The sequence below is a fragment of the Crocuta crocuta genome, unplaced genomic scaffold (genome assembly GCF_008692635.1).
Source record: "Crocuta crocuta isolate KB4526 unplaced genomic scaffold, BGI_CrCroc_1.0 scaffold113, whole genome shotgun sequence".
NCBI classification, from domain to species: domain Eukaryota; kingdom Metazoa; phylum Chordata; class Mammalia; order Carnivora; family Hyaenidae; genus Crocuta; species Crocuta crocuta.
The window spans coordinates 5,395,265-5,414,353 of NW_027530368.1; the positions used below are offsets into that span (position 1 = coordinate 5,395,265).

General features: G+C 40.1%; 1 protein-coding gene and 1 pseudogene across 1 annotated transcript in view; one reads left to right on the forward strand and one right to left on the reverse strand.

Moving 5' to 3' along the window:
* Positions 1-2,988: 2,988 nt before the first annotated feature.
* LOC144233519 (large ribosomal subunit protein eL32 pseudogene) lies at positions 2,989-7,184 on the reverse strand (annotated as a pseudogene).
* A 4,137-nt stretch (positions 7,185-11,321) lies between these two features.
* The window catches only part of GFPT1 (glutamine--fructose-6-phosphate transaminase 1), a 52,352-nt gene continuing 44,584 nt past the window's right edge, over positions 11,322-19,089 (forward strand). The window contains exons 1-2 of the mRNA XM_077766376.1: positions 11,322-11,373; positions 17,480-17,587. Of these exons, the coding sequence (XP_077622502.1) occupies positions 11,337-11,373; positions 17,480-17,587 (145 nt within the window). The 5' untranslated portion in view covers positions 11,322-11,336. The remainder of the gene's footprint in view (positions 11,374-17,479; positions 17,588-19,089) is intronic.

Genomic DNA, 19,089 nt, shown 5'->3' on the forward strand with positions numbered 1-19,089 from the left:
GTCCCTTTTTCAAGAAATATGAAGCCAGCTGCTCTTCCAGTGGGTATTTACACCCCTTTGGGAAAAACCAGGTTTATACTTCCATTCCGCCCTGCAGCAGAGGTATCTATGGAATCTCCACAGGGTGCTTGCAGGCTCTGCAGAAGTGCCTTTGTGTCCCCTGAAAGGAACAAGAAAATAGTTTTGTTTTTTCTCCTGTCACCTTACATTTCTAGTGCTCTTTCAGCTCTAGGCAGCTCCCTGAATGGGTCTGCTTCCATTCAAGCTCTGATCACTTCCTACAGAACAGAAATAGTACATAGGACTAGTTAATCTCATGGCTTCCCATTTGTGGACAATTTCTTGGCAGTAGAATGAGTTTCCTCCTTCAGAGCTAGAAAGCTGTGGCCCAGGTTCTGCCTACCAAGAAGTTTGGAGGCACCCCAGAGAGGAATATAGGGGAGTATATTAAATCTAGTTGGATTCTGCATCTTTTATTCCTAAACCTGAAGTTTCCTAGTGGAGCAGTCAAGACTGTGTTCATCTTTTTTTTTTTTTTTTAATTTTGCATCTTGTTTTATTCCACTTGACATTATACCAGAAGAATATTTTCACAACATTCAAGACTTTTTATGCATAATAGTATGTCTTAGAATGCATCATATTTTATTTTTTTTAAAATAGTTTATTGTCAAGTTGGTTTCCATATAACACCCAGTGCTCATCCCCACAAGTATCCCCCTCCATGCCCATCACCCCTTCCCCTCCCCCGCCATACCCATCAGTCCTCAATTTGTTTCAACATTCAAGAGTCTCTCATGGTTTGCCTCCCTCCCTCTTCCCCACTATTTCCCCCCTTCTTCTCCCCCACGGTCCTCCATTAAGTTCCTCCTAATCCTCCTATACGTGCAAACATATGGTAGCTGTCCTTCTCTGCCTGACTTATTTCGCTCAGCATAACACCCTCAAGTTCCATCCATGTTGCTACACATGGCCAGATTCCATTCTTTCTCATTGCCATGTAGTATTCCATCGTATAGATAAACCACATCTTCTTGATCCATTCGTCCGTTGATGGACACTTAGGCTGTTTCAATGTTTTGGCTATTGTTGAGAGTGCTGCTATGAACATTGGGGTCCATGTGCTCCTATGCATCAGCACTCCTGTATCCCTTGGGTAAATTCCTAGCAGTGCTATTGCTGGGTCATAGGGGAGTTCTATTGTTAACATTTTGAGGAACCTCCACACTGTTTTCCAGAGGGGCTGCACCAGTTTGCATTCCCACCAACAGTGTAGGAGGGTGCCTGTTTCTCCACATCCTCTAATAGTGGACATCTTTTGTTTGTGTCTTCCAGATGTCCCTTCTTTTTTTTAAGCAACACCTTCCCTTTAAAGATAAGGAGTCTATGCGGTGCTGGTAGGACTGTCTAATCACAGTGTCCTACCCTCTGCCACAGGAGTGAGGAGTGAGTGGGGTGCAGGAGTCTGTATTGGACTGATTAGAATACTTGCCTAGAATATGAAAAGTGAGGATGGAGGAATAGCCTCTCTCCCCTTGGGCTACAAGCAGTAAAGATGTGATCCTAGAGTTGTTTGGGGGTCATTTCGCTGTGCATAAGGTCAGGGAGAGAATCAAAGAGAGTTCTGACAGCACTGTTTTTGTCTCTGAATATAGGTGTGTCTGAAGCTGTATCCCTGTCCTTTGCAATGACATTAGCTAATAAATCCCTTCTTTAGCTACTTTGAGGGGATTTCTGTTATTAATTATTGAGAGCTCTCTATGCTTTAGAAATTTGAAATACATATATTCAGCCTTGAAGAAATCAGTAAGATCAACTTTAAATCGATATATTAGGGTTTTCCAGAGAAACGAAACAAATTGTATGCATGTCTGTCTGTCTGTCTGTCTATCTCTATCTATCTATCTATCTATCTATCTATCTATCTATCTATCTATCTATCTATCTTTTATTTCAAGGAATTGGTTCGTGTAATTATGGAGGCTGGCAAGTCCAAAATTTTCAAGGTGGGTTGTCAGGCTGGAGACCAGGGAAGAGCTAGTGTTGTCATTCAAGTCCAAAGGCTGTCTGCTGGCTAATTCCTTCTTATTCCATGGAGGTCAGTCTTTTGTTCTATTCAACTGATTGGATGAGGCCCACCTACATTATAGAGAGCAATTTGCTTTACTCAAAGTCTACTGATTTAAAGCTTTTTTATTTTTTTTTTTAGTTTATTTATTTTGAGAGCATGAGAATGTGTACAAGTGGGGGAGAGGCAGAGAGAGGGAGAGAGAGAGAATCCAAGCAGGCTCTGCACTGTTGGCATGGAGACTCATGGAGGGCTAGAACCTTCAAATTGCAAGATCATGACCTGAGCCTAAATCAAGACTCAGACACCCAACTGACTGAGCCACCCAGGTGCCCCCAAAGTCCACTGATGTAAATATTAATCTCATCCAAAAGCATCTTCACATAAACATCCAGAATAGTGTCTGACCTAATATCTGGACATTGTGGCTCAGCCAAGTTGATACATAAAATTAACCATTACAGTGGATAAACTTTGCTTTCGTTACCAACTTATTTCTGATTGCTTCTTCCATACCTCAGCTCCCTCTCTCTTTACAGTCATGCTCAATTCCACATGCCCTTATGTTGTCCCTTTCTTGCCCAGTGTCATCAACCAAGGTGATATGTTCACATCTGCCTTCTTACTGACTTCAGAATCAAGTTCATCCTCATCAAAACTCTCATTTCCTCAGTGACCTTGTCATACCTGATACCCGAATGAAAACTAATCCCATAGGTAGTGTTACTATAAAGTGTTACTAGATGATAATGACATAATGTGTATCTCCTGGAGAAAAGGGAGGTGCTCTGCATTAAATATAGAAGTACAAATAGTTTAGGCAAAGTGATAGGTAAGGAGTGGAGGTAATTCTGGACGAGGGAACTTTTTGGTGCCCTTAAGACCCGATTTTGTGACTATCTAGTTCTCTACAGTCTGCCCTAACTATTTAACATCTGGTTTCCTTTTTTCTTCTTTTGTAGTATTATGGTTTTATTAACACAAATACGACATGCACATAAGCTGTCTGTCTGTTTCTTTTCTTTGCTGCACAGCCTGGCATTGGGATTGGTGATCCTCAAGGCCCTCTGGGCTGCTCTTTCCACAAAGGCTTTGCGGTTCTTGGAGGAGACATTGTGAAATCCCTGCACAGTGAGATTTATTGCATATCAGCAGCACTTCAGTCTCCTTGACACTGTGGACCAGGAACTTCCGGAAGCCACTGGGCAGCATGTGCTCTGTTTTCTTGTTGCTCCCGTAACCAATGCTGGGCCTCAAGATCTGGCCCTTGAATCTTCTGCTCACACTATTGTCAGTGCCTCTGGGTTTCTGCCAGTCCTGCTTAATTTTGATATATCAGTCTGACTGGAGCCGGATGAACTTCTTGGTCCTCATTTTAACGATCTTGGGCTTCACCAGAGGTCTGAGGGCAGTCGTGGTGCCGGGTAGGAGATGGCTGCGCCCTCTGTAGGAAGTGCCAAGGAAAAGAATAGCTGGTTTCCTTTTTAACGCTTCCTTTCAAAAAGGAGCAAATGCAAAGATGGAGGAGGATCATAGGCCTTTTTTAGGGAACTAGTTCAGAAGACCTAGGCCCTAAGACGCTTGAACAGAGGGGTGGGAAATGGTGCTGATCAAACTGGCAGGAATGAAGTCCTGAGTGATTATGTGTGTGCACACAGGAGTCTGGACTTAACCCTGCAGGATACCCACCGAACTTGAAGCATGGAGAAACAGAAACAGATTTGTATTTTTGAAAGGTCACTTTGGTTTGAATTGGGGTGGTGGTGGAACCAAAGGGGTTCACTTAAGGGGTCTTTCTGATGCCCTGGCTGATGTCCTTTGTTCTTGTGTCCATTTCTTCCATCTCATAGGCATTATGATTCTGCCTGTTTCTTTTTCCTTTGATACCACCATCTTCTCTGTCTACTGGGTACATTTCTCCACTAAAAATCAGGACATTTGTGTCTCTGCTTCCCATATTCTTGTTATGCACAGGCCTTTCTTTTTAAATTGAGATATAACAGACATATTAGTTTCAGATATACAACAGAATGATCCAATATATGTATATGTTGCAAAACATCACCACACTAAGTCTTGTTAACACCCATCACCAAACATATGCAAGCTTTTTAAAAAAATCTTTTTTAATGTTTATTTATGAGAGAGACAGAGACAGAGTGTGAGCAGGGGAGGGGCAGAGAGAGAGGGAGACACAGAATCTGAAGTAGCTCCAGGCTCTGAGCTGTCAGCACAGAGCCCGACGCAGACTACAAACTGAGATCATGACCTGAGACAAAGTCGGATGCTTAACTGACTGAACCACCCAGGTACCCCCCTGTGATGCAAGCTTTTAAGATCTACTGTCTTAGCAACTTTCAAATATACAATTCAGTATAGTTCAGTACAGTTATCATCCTATACGTTACATCCCCAGGACTTATAACTGGAAGTTTATATCTAGGACTTTTTAATTTTAATACTTTTATTACTGTTTATTATTGGAATTCAGATAAGGGCTTACAAAATTCACAAACATGGGAACATATAAAAATCTTACAAAGTTGTTTTATTATTTAAAAACAGTTTTTAAACATTTATTTATTTTTGAGAGATAGCATGAGCAATGGAGGAACAGAGAGACAGGGAGACACAGTTTAAAGCAGGCTCCAGGCTCTGAGCTGTTAGCACAGAGCCTGATGTAGAGCTTAAACCCATGAACTATGAGATCATGCTGAGCCAAAGTCGGATGCTTAACTCATTGAGAAACCCAGGCACCTCTGGGCTATTTTAATTATGGTTCTCCATTTCTTTAGAAATGGCAGCTGGAAGCCATGATGGCCTTCTTCCCATCAGGCTATAGGGCACGGAGGAGACTGAGAGCCATCAGGTTTAACAGAACGTGAACAGGGAAATGGACTTACATAGAGAGATGATGCATGGCACTTCCTTATCATCATTCCTTCTTTCTTTTTTTTAAGTACAGTTCAGAATTTTTGATGAGGAGAGAAAATCCATATCTTCAGATGTTTGAATTAGACCCAGATGTTCCCTTTCCTTCACAGATCATTTATTTTCTTTTCCAGCCCCTAGTCCCAAAGGTCCAGCTAAGGCAAAGCTCTATAAAGATGGGGGTTAGACAAACAGTTCTTTCACATTAGTGTCCTGAATGGAGCATAGTTATAAAAGGCTCTTTGTTGCATTGGGTTAGGAAAATATTGACTTTCAAAGTTTCTCTCAACCTTCTTCTTGCCATACAGCCTGATGGGGAGAAGGCCATCAAGACTTCCAGTTGCCATTTCTAAAGAAATGAAGAACCAACAATATTATTAACTAGAGTCACCAAGGAGTAAAAGTATGATTCCAGTGTTTGAACAAAACCTTTGTGCACTGCTACCAAACCTGTTGATGCCACAAAGAAAGTGCCAGCAGTACAACCATAGTTTTCATGCCCAAACTAAGATACTATTGAACCCCTTGCTTTTCTCTTGTTTGTTACCTTGACTCCTTGGTACCATCACTGTGGTCTTACTAGAAACTCTTGGATGAGGGTTCTGAGGCTAAGCTGTACATCTGTAGTGTTTTGCCTCTTGAATTAAGAAATGTGTTGTCTATTAACAAACAGTTCACTGTTTTTTTGAACTTTGCTCAGGGGTCATTTAAGGACCTGTTTAAGGGTCTGAAATGTTAAAGGACTCTTAGGTGATAAATACTTTGATTCATTAAATGTTGTATTTTCCAGCCTCTCTTTGAGGCAAGTAATGAAAAGGCATATTTTTACCTCTAAGAAAATCTGAAAAGCCCTTTGTTCACTTGGTCATATAACCAGCCATAGGAAGTCAATTTTGCTAGGAAAAAATATGGATTTTTTTTCACTCATTCAAAAACATTGTTTAAAAGATTTTATTCCTTTAAGTAATCTTTTCTCCCAATGTGGGGCCCAAACCCACAGCCCCAAGATCAAGAGTCTCATGGTCCACAGACTGAGCCAGCCAGGTGCCTCAAAAACATTTTTGATCTATTATTTTGTGCTAGGGTTTATACTAGGTGTTGAGTATGCAAAGGCTTGGGCTAGCCTCAAGAAACATATAGCTCAGTAGGGAAATACACAAATGTTAGAAGTATATTGGTTTTAAGGGAGCAGTTCAGAGAATGAGAGAGGTTGATACATGTCCTTAACTCTGTCTGAGGAGACAAGGTAAGTTTTCCCCAAGAGGTAGTAGCATTTAAGTAGAGATAGGGTGAGGATTCCACAAAGAGAAACCAATGTGTACAAAATATGAGAATGTTGGCCCAGTTGGGAAACCCTGTAGCATTGTTGGAATGTAAAGGGCTGGGAGGTAGAGTAGGAAGACTGTAAATGTGAGGTAAGGCCAGCTATCTGGGGTCAGAAGTCGATGCCATGTTCTGTATGCCAATCAAGTTTTTATTTGATTCTAATCTGGAGCCATTAATAGTTATGATAACCATCTACATTTGACTAAAGATACCATTTAAATCTTCCTAGAGCAAATGCTTGAGTAATAAATTCTCAAAAACATCATCTCTCTCTGATTAAGTCTGTCTTGGCAGGAACGGTGCATTAATTCACAGAATTAATCGTCAGTGAGTCAAACATTAGGCTGTCAAATCTAGGCAATTCCCAGTCTTCTCAGGTGGGCCATCAGGAGTCTGGGCCAGCCGAATTTCATAAGCCCAGGAGCACTGTGTTGTATCGTTTAGCCTTACATTTTCCCACCCTATCTCCTTGGCAAATAAAACCTGGGGGTTAGGGAGGCAATGGATGGGGGTGGGGATGGGGTACGGAGGGCGTTTAGAGGCCAAGTATATTACATAGAGCTTGAGTAACTGAATTGCCTGTCACCAGAAAGACTGGCCGAACCTGAATGGCTCTTTGCATCAAGAATTTTGATACCTTTCCTCCCTACTTCGCTCAATTTTCTTCGCATTTCCCCCCCTCCCCCAGCTTTATGTCCCTTTTCCATCCTGACTTGTTTATTTGCCCCTCAGGATCCCCTTTTTCAGGCCTCCCGCTTTCTTCCTCCTTTTTCCGCCGCTTCGTGGGGTGCCGGAGCCTGGGGCCTTGGACAGCATTGGGCGCGGGCTGCAAGGCTATTTGCTTTGCTAACAATTCCATCCTGTTTCCTTAACGCCCGTCTTTGCCAGCCACCGAGTTTCTGCCCCCCCCCACAGCGTGGTGCCTGGAGCTGCTCNGGAGATCTGGGGGGCAAACGGGGCGGTTTTGCGCGAAGAAGGGAACCAAAAGGTAGATAAATGTCTTGGAAAAGGAGAGAGGGCAGAGGGAACTGAAGTGTGGAGGGGTTTGCCTTCAAAAGAGTCCATCAGGTGAGTGAGGCAACCTGTGGAACATCAGGTGATATCTCTCGAACTTATCTTGCATTCTTCTAGGGTTTATCTTTTAAAGATATTTATTTTTAGTTGCTTTCTTTCGGGCAGGCCCAATAGAAGATAGAACTATATATAGCTAGAGCTACGACAATGGCATTATACATGATCTTACTTCCTGCCACCCCCTGTCTCAACAGAAACCATTGCTAATCAATAACTTGGTGAATGGGCTTAGACCCAACCCTCTAGTGGAAGAGACCTGAAAGTGACCATAACATTCTTTATCACGTGCATTTGCACCCATTTAAAACACTTACCCATGAACAGTGTTGGTCCATATTTAATACATTTTTTATCAAGTGCAGTTAAAACATAGGTGCTTTTATGCCATGTTTTGAGACTTAGTAGTTTTATTACCTAAAACTGGTAGTAAAGGGGACTGTCAGAATTATATCCGAAATGATTGATAAGCACTAAAGTAGGTATTAACTTGGCCAAATAATTGTTTTGTTACCTCTTATTGAAATGTACAACTAACCTTATCTCTGGAAGAGGAATGCTTTTTTCAGAAGGGAGAAGTAGGACTGTAATAGAATGGAAGCTATCTGGGAAACTTATTCTTTATAGCCTTTTGCAAGAATACCCTAGCAGGAGGGAGCTTGCTCTCATTAGTTTATATTTTTCCTGTATTTAACTCTGCTAATTTCAGCTTCTGAAAAGAAGGAGCAGGTTTAAATTTAGAGTAGATTTAAAAAACTCGAAAACAGAAAAATCTATAAATAGCTTCTGAAATTATTAGATTGGAGCTGACTTTACAATCATGTGTACTTTTGCTATGTCTGATTGGTAGAGTGGTTTTGAAAAACACATTTTTAGTTTGTAGTTGTGAAGTAGTGAATTTGCAAAACTGGTTAATCCCCAAGATGACTCTTCCTGAATGATGAGATGTGAGCCTTGTTAAGCATCAGGCTTTCTGGTTGCAAGTTATCTTGTTCCAGGAAAAAAAAGGAGTCAGAGTGTCATAAAAGAAAAAGTCAGATTTGCTTTGGAAAGGTTCAGATAAGGGTGAGGCTTTGGGGGTGGAGACTAGATTAAGAGTTTTCATACAGCCAACATCCCCATTCCATAGTTTTACTGCTGAGGAAACAGATGGGTTGTAAAGAAATAATATTTGAAGCTTGTAATCCATAACAGAGTTTTGCATGATTCAAGAAACAAGGTTCAGAATTTATTTCCTTTTTAATGTAAATTCTGAAACTGAACTGTTAAGCCATCATCTTTATTTTCTTCCTGCATCTCAGTCATTGAAATAAAATTTCTAGGCAGAGGAAGTGAGTGGGAATGGAATTAGATGGGAAAATTTAGAAGTTTATTTTTTCCATTTTACTTTAATTCCAGTACAGTTAACATACAGTGTTATATTAGTTTCAGATGTACAGTGCAGTGATTCAACAAGTCCGTACATCACCCAGTGCTCATCACAGACAAGTGCCCTCCTTAATCTCCATCACCTATTTCACCCATCCCCCCACTCATAATTTTACCTTCTGATTACCTGCTACCTAGTCCCAAGTTTTTCTAAGAGGTTATTTTGTTCAACACTGTAAAATGTTGAAGCAGAAGAATGAAGATTCTGTGATAATGCTTTTTCCAATCAGATGTACTAAGACTTTCGTAATGTTTACCAGCTTGTGTTGGGATGTTAGTAGTGTTAATCAGGAAAAAAAAAAAAAAGATTCCATGGTCAAGTAAATTAGGTAAGCAGTAGATTAAACAGTGTTGAACTGGCTGTTTTCATTGGAGAGTTTCTTGGATCTTTTAGTGGTCTAGTAAGTGTTGTGAATCTCCCAGAGAAGAATAGTGTGCCTCTTTTCCAAATTTATTTTATCCTCTCATTCATGGTTCTTTGGAATACACTTTGTCCTTTTTTATTTGTACTATCTTTTGTTTTGGTGAGAGATGGCAAGTCACTTAAGCTACTACCCCCAACTTTTAGCAGATTTTGCTGGTTTTTTTTCTTTATAAATGTAGGGTAATAACCTTCTTTTTTTAAAAAAGCTTTTGATACATTTTTAAAAATGTTTATTTATTTATTTATTTTGAGAACAGAGTGAAGGGGAAGGGTAGAGAGAATCCCAAGCAGGCTCCATGCTGTCAGTGCAGAGCCTAGCGTGGAGTTCAGTCTCACATATTCTGAAATAACTACCCGAGCTGAAACCAAGAGTCTGATGCTTAACCGACTGAGCCACCTAGGTGCCTCTGAATTTTCTATTACTAAAAACTGCATTTCTTTTTCTTGATTTTTTTTAATGTTTATTTATTTTTGAGGGAGAGAGAGAGAGAGACAGAGCACAAGTAGGGGAGGGGCAGAGAGACAGAGAGACACAGAATCCAAAGCGGGCGCCAGGCTCTGAGTTGTCATCACAGAGCCCAACGCGGGGTTCAAACTTATGAACCATGAGATCATGACCTGAGCTGAAGATGGAAGCTCAACTGATTGAGCCACCCAGGCGCTCCTCAAAACTGCATTTAATTTAGTTTTCTGACTCTGTTTGTTCCTTCAACACTTTCAAAACAGTATTCTGCTCCTCAGTAAGAAAAGCCTGCTTGATCCAGTCCCTGACACAGCACACACAGAATCACCACAATCTCTGTTGACATGTTTTTTTTTGTTTTAGACAACAAAGAACTCTAAGAACTGTAGGTCTCACAGCACAAACTCCTCAAAGTTGGCCTGGGCACACACCACATGTGGATTTTGGAGCTTTTCCAACCTCCTTGGTATAAAGTTAAACAGTTATATTACCAGGGGTTTGGGATAGCCAAGTGCTGTTAGAGGCTGTGTTATAGGATAGCCTATGATGGTGTGCCAAAGCTGGGACCATTCTGAATGGCTCTAGACATTGTCCCTGGAGGAGCAGGTATACCCCTGTGATCCAGTGGTATATATAAATGGAATTTTGGCAAATGAGGCCCTATTTAGACACAGTAAGGGAGCTTATAATTTAAAAGTATCCTTGGGGCAACTGGCTGGCTCAGTCGCTAGACCATTTAACTTTTGATCTCAGGGTTATGAGTTTGAACCCGACCTGAAACATACCTTAAGAAGAAATAAAAGTATCCTGAAATGACTCCTTAAAAAGATTTTTGTATTTGGGGTGCCTGTGTGGCTCAGTTGGTTAAGCATCCGACTCTGTCGGCTCAGGTCATTATCTCACAGTTCATGAGATTGAGCCCCAAGTCGGTCTTTGTACTGACAGTGAGGAGCCTACTTGGGATTCTCTTTCCCTCTTTCTTTCCCCCTTCCCTGCATGCATGTGTGCGTGCGTGCGCATGCTCTCTCTCTCTCTATCCATAAACATTAAAAAAAATTTTTTTTGTATTTATACTAATAGCTTTGGAAGTAATTGAGGGATGCTAAGACTGGCTGCTAGGATAAATCATAAAACCAGTACTATTAATATATCCTTAGAAATTATACTGGATATAAAGTAGTTGTGAAAGAAAATGATTAATTACTTAATAAGCATTTCCTCAGTTGTGTTCTCTGGAAGGGAGAAGTTAATAGGTGCTGGTTATAAGCAATAGAAGGTGGGAAAGAGTTTAATAACACAAGTGTGGGAAATTCTGCTTTTGAAGTGTCACAATTAGCAAGATTAAAGTTTCTAGAAAGTTCTACAAATAAACCTGTTGACTTCAACCCAGTAGTTCTTAAACCTTTAATTATGGAACATTTCTTTTGCTTTGTCCCTATTTAGCATCCTGCAAAATGGTGTTCTCTTTCTGTGGTTTGGGAATTTTTGACTGTATATTTCAGGTACCTAGAAAGCATTGGAAGATATCTGAAGTGATGGTTTTATTCTTAGTGCTTTGCCCTTCAGAGAGATGACTAAAATAAGGGAATTGCCTTCAAGGAATTGCGGTTGGATTGGAAGAAACAATGAATACACAAGTGCAATACAAGGAATGCAGAAGGTGTGGGTGATGCTAGGCCTTTTTTGTTCATCGTTCATTGCCATGTTATAGACTACAAGTGGAATGATAGAAATTCAGAGACTAGTTAGGCCAAGAAGGTTCGAGGTAATAGGATAGTACTTTTTTTTTTTTTAAGTAATCTCTGTACCCATTGTGGGGCTCAAATTTACAACCCCAAAATCAAGTCACATACCCTATCAACTGAGACAGCCAGGCGCCACAGGAGCAGTACTCTTATGTTGAGGAATAGTGCCAGCTGGTAGACTGTGAGAGATATCATTGATGGCAGTTACCCAGCAGTGAATGGAGTCAGAAATAGGTTGAGAACTGTTGCCATGGGTTTGAAAGAAGAAATAAAAATTCTAGGAAAAAGGGCCAAAAACCATATTTAGAGGCAGAAGAGTTCCAAAGTAGTGTATTGACTTGGACAGAGTCTGCAAAATCAGAAGAATGTCATTCATGTTTAATATTACAGAGAGAAATTAATTGCATTTGTAAAGAAATTATTAGGAAAGTTGCATGTATGAAGGCAAAGGCCTGAGTTTGTATTGAGGAGGAGGGAGTATTGTGGAACTGAGGTCCCCTGATAGAGTTTAAGAGTTCTAGAATGGTGATTCTTGACCTATAAACTGTGAAGTTATTACAGGGTGTTCACTGCCTGATTCATACTTAAAGCGTTGTCTGTAAAATTGTACAAAAGTTGTTCTACATCATTGGATAATAAAAGTTCAACCCACTATTGTGTATGGTCCTGAAAATGTTTTGATGTTAATAAAAAGTTCTGTATTTAGGGGCGCCTGGGTGGCTCATTCAGTTGGGTGGCCGACTGGCTCAGGTCACGATCTCCTGGTTCACAGGTTCTTGCCCCGCTTCGGGCTCTGGGCTGACAGCTCAGAGCCTGGAGCCTGCTTCACGGATTCTATCTCCCCCTCCCCTGCTCATACTTTGTCTCTCTCTCTTTCAAAAATACATTAAAAAAAAAAAAAGTTCTGTATTTAAAAAGTTGAGGAATTGCTTATCAAGAGTTACAGGTAGGAGAGACTGGCTTTCAGGGAGTAGTATGTGAAATATGTTTCTCTATTTTGAACTTATATGAAAGGATAAGGCACCTTGGAGTTGCTTTGCCCTGAGGGGGGACCTGTGCCTGGGATAACGAAGATGTTCCAGATGTTCCAGCAGTGTCTGATGAGCTCTTCATGGTCCTTCAAAATCTGGGGGAGGGTGTGGATCTCCCACCCAGGCTGTATCCAAATCCATAGTAGGTCTCTAAGGTGAAGAGCTGCTGGCACGTCAGCAATGTAGGAAGGATAAGAGGGTATAATACTGTTAAGATGATGATGAAAGCTTCAGTTCTGTAGGTGAGAATCTACTAAAAATGGAAGAGGAAAGCAGAAAGAAGAGAAATGGAAATATGAGAGGAGTCTAGATTCTAGCTTTAAGATAATATCTGGGGAAATTTGAAAGTTGGCCCAGCAGTGAATTAACAGGGTTGGCCAGCAGTTGGGAGGCCCCTACAGAAGCGGGCCTGAGATGGATGGACCTGAAGTGGATAGACCTTGCTGTAGGCCTGCTTGGGGACAGTGGGCTCAGAGGGGCTAGTTGTCAGGATGATGAAAAATTGTTGTCTGATGGGATTGGTTAGATGGAAGCGGGAGAGATGAAATATTTGATGGTTTGTGAGCAGGAAATGCATGCTTTTTCCAGGAAAGATGATGCCATAGGTAGGCTGTGAGGGAGTGTGTAATTAGAGATGTCAGGGTTTAAACAGTGCTTTGAGTTCCAGAGTGTTCAGTGTGTAAGAAGTGTTATGGAACTCCTTCCAGTGGCAGCATGTATTTACAACAAAGTAGGGGACACTCGAACCAGCATTTTGTAAATAGGGAAAAGATTTTAAACACTTAAAAAAAACACTACTAATTGAAATTCCTCATTTTGTCACTGTATATAATTTTTTTCTTGGTTGTCTTCAGGATTATAGAAAATGTTATCTCAAATATTTCCTCCTTTAAAGGAATCTTTCTTGTAGACTGTACCTCCATGATTATAGTGTTGAACTTGTTTTATGACAGGCATCAAGTTAATGTGTATAAGTTTAATTGAGGCATTGTTTGTAACTATGGAGAATCAGAAAAACCTCAATTGGGAGGGAAATGATTAGGTAAAATAAATCTATTATGCAGTAGTATGCAGCTATTAAATAGAATAGGGTAGATGTTTATATACTGACATAAAAAGATAGCCAACATCCTAAGTAGAAGAAACAATATATAGAGAGACATCACATTTATTTGTTACAGAAGTGCCCTCTAAAGCCATGTACATGTAGTTTTGTATTTGTATAGCGAAAGGACTGTACATATACATAGGTGTATGGCTGAAGAATTTAGACAGTTTGTATGGGATTAATAGTGGATAGCTCCCTTGTATGGAGGTATACACTTCTGTAGCATTTGTGTAATTTGAATCTTTAATGATGATTATGAATGGAGTATAACTTGCAGAATGAAAGTTAAGTGGCATTGCAGATAGATTTTGATCAGAAAGTATAAAGTTTAGAGAATGAATTTGAACACTTATCACTGATAAATTATACTGTCTGAGGTCTCAAAATACTGAAGATGGCAAGGGGAAAAATATGTAGTATTCTCATGTATAAGGACATAAATTTAATCAGGCATAAGAACTTTAATAATTAGTCAACTAAGTTGCATTCAGTTTTCATTTCCATAAGGTTTAATAATCTTTTAACCAAGTGTGTCTCCTGGTTGCATCTGAGTATTTTGTTAAGCAGGGTGCTCATTAGTGCTTTTATGTCATTGACTTTAAGTTGCAATTTTCCAAGAATGATGCCTGTAAGTGCGAGCACCCACTTCACTTAAGGGAATATTTATTCCAAGAATATTCCGCTAATAAATAAGAAAACTTACACTCTGGAAGCACATGGTGATATAGGAGAGGAAAATCTGCACTCCATAAAACTATTGTGTGTGGTATTGGAGCAATTACCGAAGAGCAGAAGAGTGTTGATTCTTGGGCTTTTAGTAGTTAACCTAAAGCAGAGCTGTTTATGAGAGGTTTGAGAAGACAAGTCAAAGACCTGGAATGGGGTTCACTTTAGTGATTTCTATGCTAATAAGCACCATTTTGAGTTATGAATGCCTCCCTTGCGAACATGCCCTGTATGCCTGATTGGCTGGTTATTTGCCAATTATATTTTCCCAGCTACCCCAAAAGTACACATAACCCACTAATGCCAGCAGGTGCACTGTCTCGAACCAACAGGCCTGGGGAGGGGCTGGTCAGTAAAATTGACAGGTTCAGCCTCTTCTTTATCTCTCATTTCTTTAAGCAGGGATGACTTAAAAGTAGTTGTGAAAAGTACTCTCTTTTTTCTTTCTCCTGCTCTGTTACTTTGATCTTAGAAAACTTCTGTACATATGTTATCCTATTCTTCCTTTCAATTCCTGCCTGGTTATGTACGGAGAAATGTTGCTCCGACTTCTTCCTCTATTCCTCCTCTTCTTTTCTTTGTTCCAAGAGTGAACCCCAAAATTACACTGATAATTATTGATAATAATAGTGCTTCCTCTCAAGGAAAAGGCAGGTTTTGAATTGGAACACAATATATGGTATTTTATTGAATTTAAGATGCCACTGACTGGGAAGTGCTCCATTATTATATAGATCACAAAGAAAGAGAATATGAATATCTTAAAATCAGTGCTGTCAATATCTAAAGCTCTGAAGAGTATTCTGAAGATGCTTTCAGAATATGATAGGCTAGGTGATCCGATTGTCTTTACTAGTGACAATCTTAACGTCGCTAATAAGGGACCTGTGGACAGTATAAAATAATATGTGCATTGTGAGTAATTCTTGCCCCTAAATTTTGACCCAACTCAATCGAGTCTTTAGATCTGTCTTCCAATCTACAAGAAATAAAAGGAATAGAGAAATTGGTTAGACTATTTCTAGTTTAAGCAATTAGACACAGCCAAAAGGTGAGACATTCAACAAGAAAATTGGCCTCAGCTTGCCAGTAAATTGGTGTCTTGGGGAAAACAGGGCAGTAGGGGAGACCATTCTGGATTCAAAGAGACTTTTGAGACAGAACAATCAAATGTAAGGTGTGGTTGGTGCTCCTCATGCTGCTGTTTTTAAAATATGGACTTCTGGGGCACCTGGGTGGCTCAATCGTTTGAGTGTTGGACTTCAGCTCAGGACATGATCTCACGGTTTGTAAGTTCGATCCCCATGTAGGTCTCAGAGCCTGGAGCCTGCTTCAGATTCTGTGTCTCCCACTCTGTCTGCCCCTTCCCTGCTCACACTCTGTCTCTCAAATAAGAATAAATAGGGGCCTCTGGGTGGCCAGTTGGATAAGTGGTCGACTCTTGGTTTTGGCTCAGTTCATGATCTCACGGTTTGTGAGTTCAAGCCCTGCACTGGGCACTATGCTCAGTGCGCAGAGCCTGCTTCAGATCCTCTGTCTCCCTCTTTCTGGCCCTCTCCTGCTGACGTGCTTTCCCTCTCTCTCTCTCTCTCTCTCCCTCGAACATAAACATTAAAAAAAAATTTTTTTTAAAGTGAATAAGCGTTATAAAAATTTTTTTAAATGTGGATTTCCTTTACCTATGTTCTACTGCTTGTTTGCTTTTCTGGTTCAGTTCACATTGTACTATTCCTTTTTATGCTAGTTTTGTTTTTCCAAATAAGTACTCCTTCTTTATGAATTCTCAGTAGGTGTTAACATGTATCATAATAGTTGTTTATCTTTTGGTAGTATCTGGTGAACAAAAGATTCCAGCCATTTTCCCTTAAGATGATTCTATACATATTTTAGTCCATTTTTCCCTGTTATTAAATTATTTAGGTTGTATATAAATATACTGATATTTATAAGTTGTTTATTGTTACTGTTATTGATACCAGGATCATTGGAAGTAAGAAAAATTATTCCATCTGTATCGTTTTGTAGGGCCCATGTGTTATTTAAAATACTTAAGAATATGTTTTCTTTGGGGCGCCCGGGTGGCTTAGTCGGTTAAGCGTCCGACTTTCGCTCAGGTCATGATCTCGCGGTTCGTGGGTTCGAGCCCCGCATCGGGCTCTGTGCTGACTGCCAGCTCAGGGCCTGGAGCCTGTTTCAGAGTCTGTGACTCTCTCTCTCTGACCCTCCCCTGCTCGCACTGTCTCTCTCTCTCTCTCTCTCTCTCTCCTAGAAATAAATAAACCATTAAAAAAATTTAAAAAAAAAAAAAAAAAAAAGAATATGTTTTCTTTTAGACAGTGTTCAGTATATAGGACATAAAGTACAAATTTGTTGATTGGTTAATCAAAAAAATTTTTTTTAAGTTTATTTATTTATTTTTGAGAGAGAGTGAGTGTGAGCAGGAGGGGGCAGAGAGAGAGGGAGAGAGAGACAGAATCCCAAGCAGGCTGTGCACTGTCAGGAGAGAGCCCAGTGTGGGGCTGGAATTCCTGAACCATGAGATCATTACCTGAGCCAAGGCCAGACACTGAACCAAGTGAGCTACCCAGGTGCCTGTGATTGGTTCATTTTTTAAACTAAATTTTACCAGACTAAATGGCAGTGATGGAAGATATGTGACTAGCTTTATAAGCTTTGCAAAAACTAAACATTTATTTGCTTTAGTCTTTTATATTAATGAGAAATACTCCTTTATAAAAGTTTCACTAGCTTTAAATAATTTGAAGTGAGAATTTCTTTCTTTCTTTCTTTGTCTCTCTCTCTCTCTCTCTCTTTCTCTCTCTCTGTATTTTAAAATTTATTTAGAAAGAGAGTGCATGTGAGGTGGGGAGGGGCAGAGAGAGAGGGAGAGAGAGAATCCCAAGCAGGCATCACATTGTCAGTGCAGAGACTGATGGGGCTGGAACCCACAAATTGTGAAATCTTGACCTGAGCTGAAATCAAGAATTGGACACTTAACCAACTGAGGCATCCATGTGCTCCTCTTTCTTTTTTAAAGATGACTCTAGCTTCCTATTTCTGCATATCTTAGATAATTATGCAAATGAGGATTTTGTCATAATTGTGTCAGTATTGTTTCATTACTCAAATTTTTTTATTAAATATTTGTTTATTTGCAGGTATATTTGCTTACTTAAACTACCATGTTCCTCGCACAAGACGAGAAATCTTGGAGACCCTAATCAAAGGCCTTCAGCGACTGGAGTACAGAGGATATGATTCTGCTGGTATTCCCTTTTAAAAAAATATTATAGGTTTAACATGATTCTTGAATCTAAATAAAGAGGTTTTGTCTGTTGACTAGATTCTTTAGTAATGTCTATTTTTGAATAAACATTAAAAGAAGAATTTTTATCTTTTATCATGTTCAAAGGGTTTATTCATGTAATTTCAACAGTATTACCATTTATATTACTTCTTATGGAAATCTTCCTTTGTTGAGAATGTTACTATAAGAACATAAATCACCTGGGGCATGTTCATGGTAGAACAAAGTTCTTGAAGGCCTTACTTTATAAATTATCTTTTTTCTTTTTTGTAACTTCAATTTCTTTTTCTCCAAGGATTCCCTGCTATTGGCATGTAAACTTGCCTGAGATTCTTCTACTTTAAATAAATGACAAAGCAAATAAAAATACCTTTTTGTCACCTTACTGTTCTATTCTGGCTCCTTTCCTTAACTATGTTAGGCGTCCCCAAGACCACCTCCTGAGGAGGACTCAGCATATAGTTGTACTCATGGCTACGATTTGTTCCAACAAGAGAATCCAGAGCAAAATCAGCCAGGGAAGAAGGCACATGGGGTGAAGTCTGGAGGGTGTGAGGCACGAGCTTCTGAGCATTCTCTCCTATTGGAGTCCCACAGTGTTCGCTTAATTCAGCCGCTTGCGACAACGTGTGTGAAATGTGTATCAGTGAAGCCACTCAACGCCCAAGCTTTTATATGAGGCTGGTCGCCTGGATCCTACCCATCTGCCTAACACATACCACAATTCTAGACTCCCAGAATGGAAGCAGATGTTCAGTATAAGCCACGTTGTTTCATAGTTAGGTACGGTAACAGTCCTGAAATCCCAAGTTCCCAGCTGCCAGCCAAGGGCCAACTTTGCAGGCAGACCTTTCTAAGGAAAGCGGTGTCAGGCTTGCTATGTTAAGCCTTTTCTGTACTCTTGACATTGCCAAATGTAATGGGCCCTTATTTTCCATGACTTCCTCAGTTAATAGAAAGTGAATTCCTCAACTCCTTCATTCATAAAATTCTCTCCTTCCTTAGCTTTTTTTGTAACACATACTCTCTTAACATGCTGGTTCTTTTCTGTTTGCTTTGAGGGCTCCTTTTCTTCCACCTTTTGCCTAAATATTAATGTTCTTCAAGATTCTTTCCTACGCCCATTTTTCTTGTATTGTCGTGGGTGAGCTCAGACTTCATCAGCCTCTCATATGTTGATGACAAATAACCCATGTCTATTTCCCAAGCTGCAGACCTGTATTTCAAGCTGCCTCTTAGAATTTTTTTCCTGGATAAACCATGATATAAATTTTGCATGCCCAGAAGTAGACTGAACGCACTCTGCATGTGGTTCTCACTGTGTTCGTTTTATCAGCAGTCATTCAACAAGTCCAATGAGCCTGGAAGGTCTCCCGGACCCAGCCTGCCTCCTCACATTGCATCCAGGCAGTTCTGCCCTCGGTATTACTGATCCCTGTCTTCATCACCATCATCAAAAGT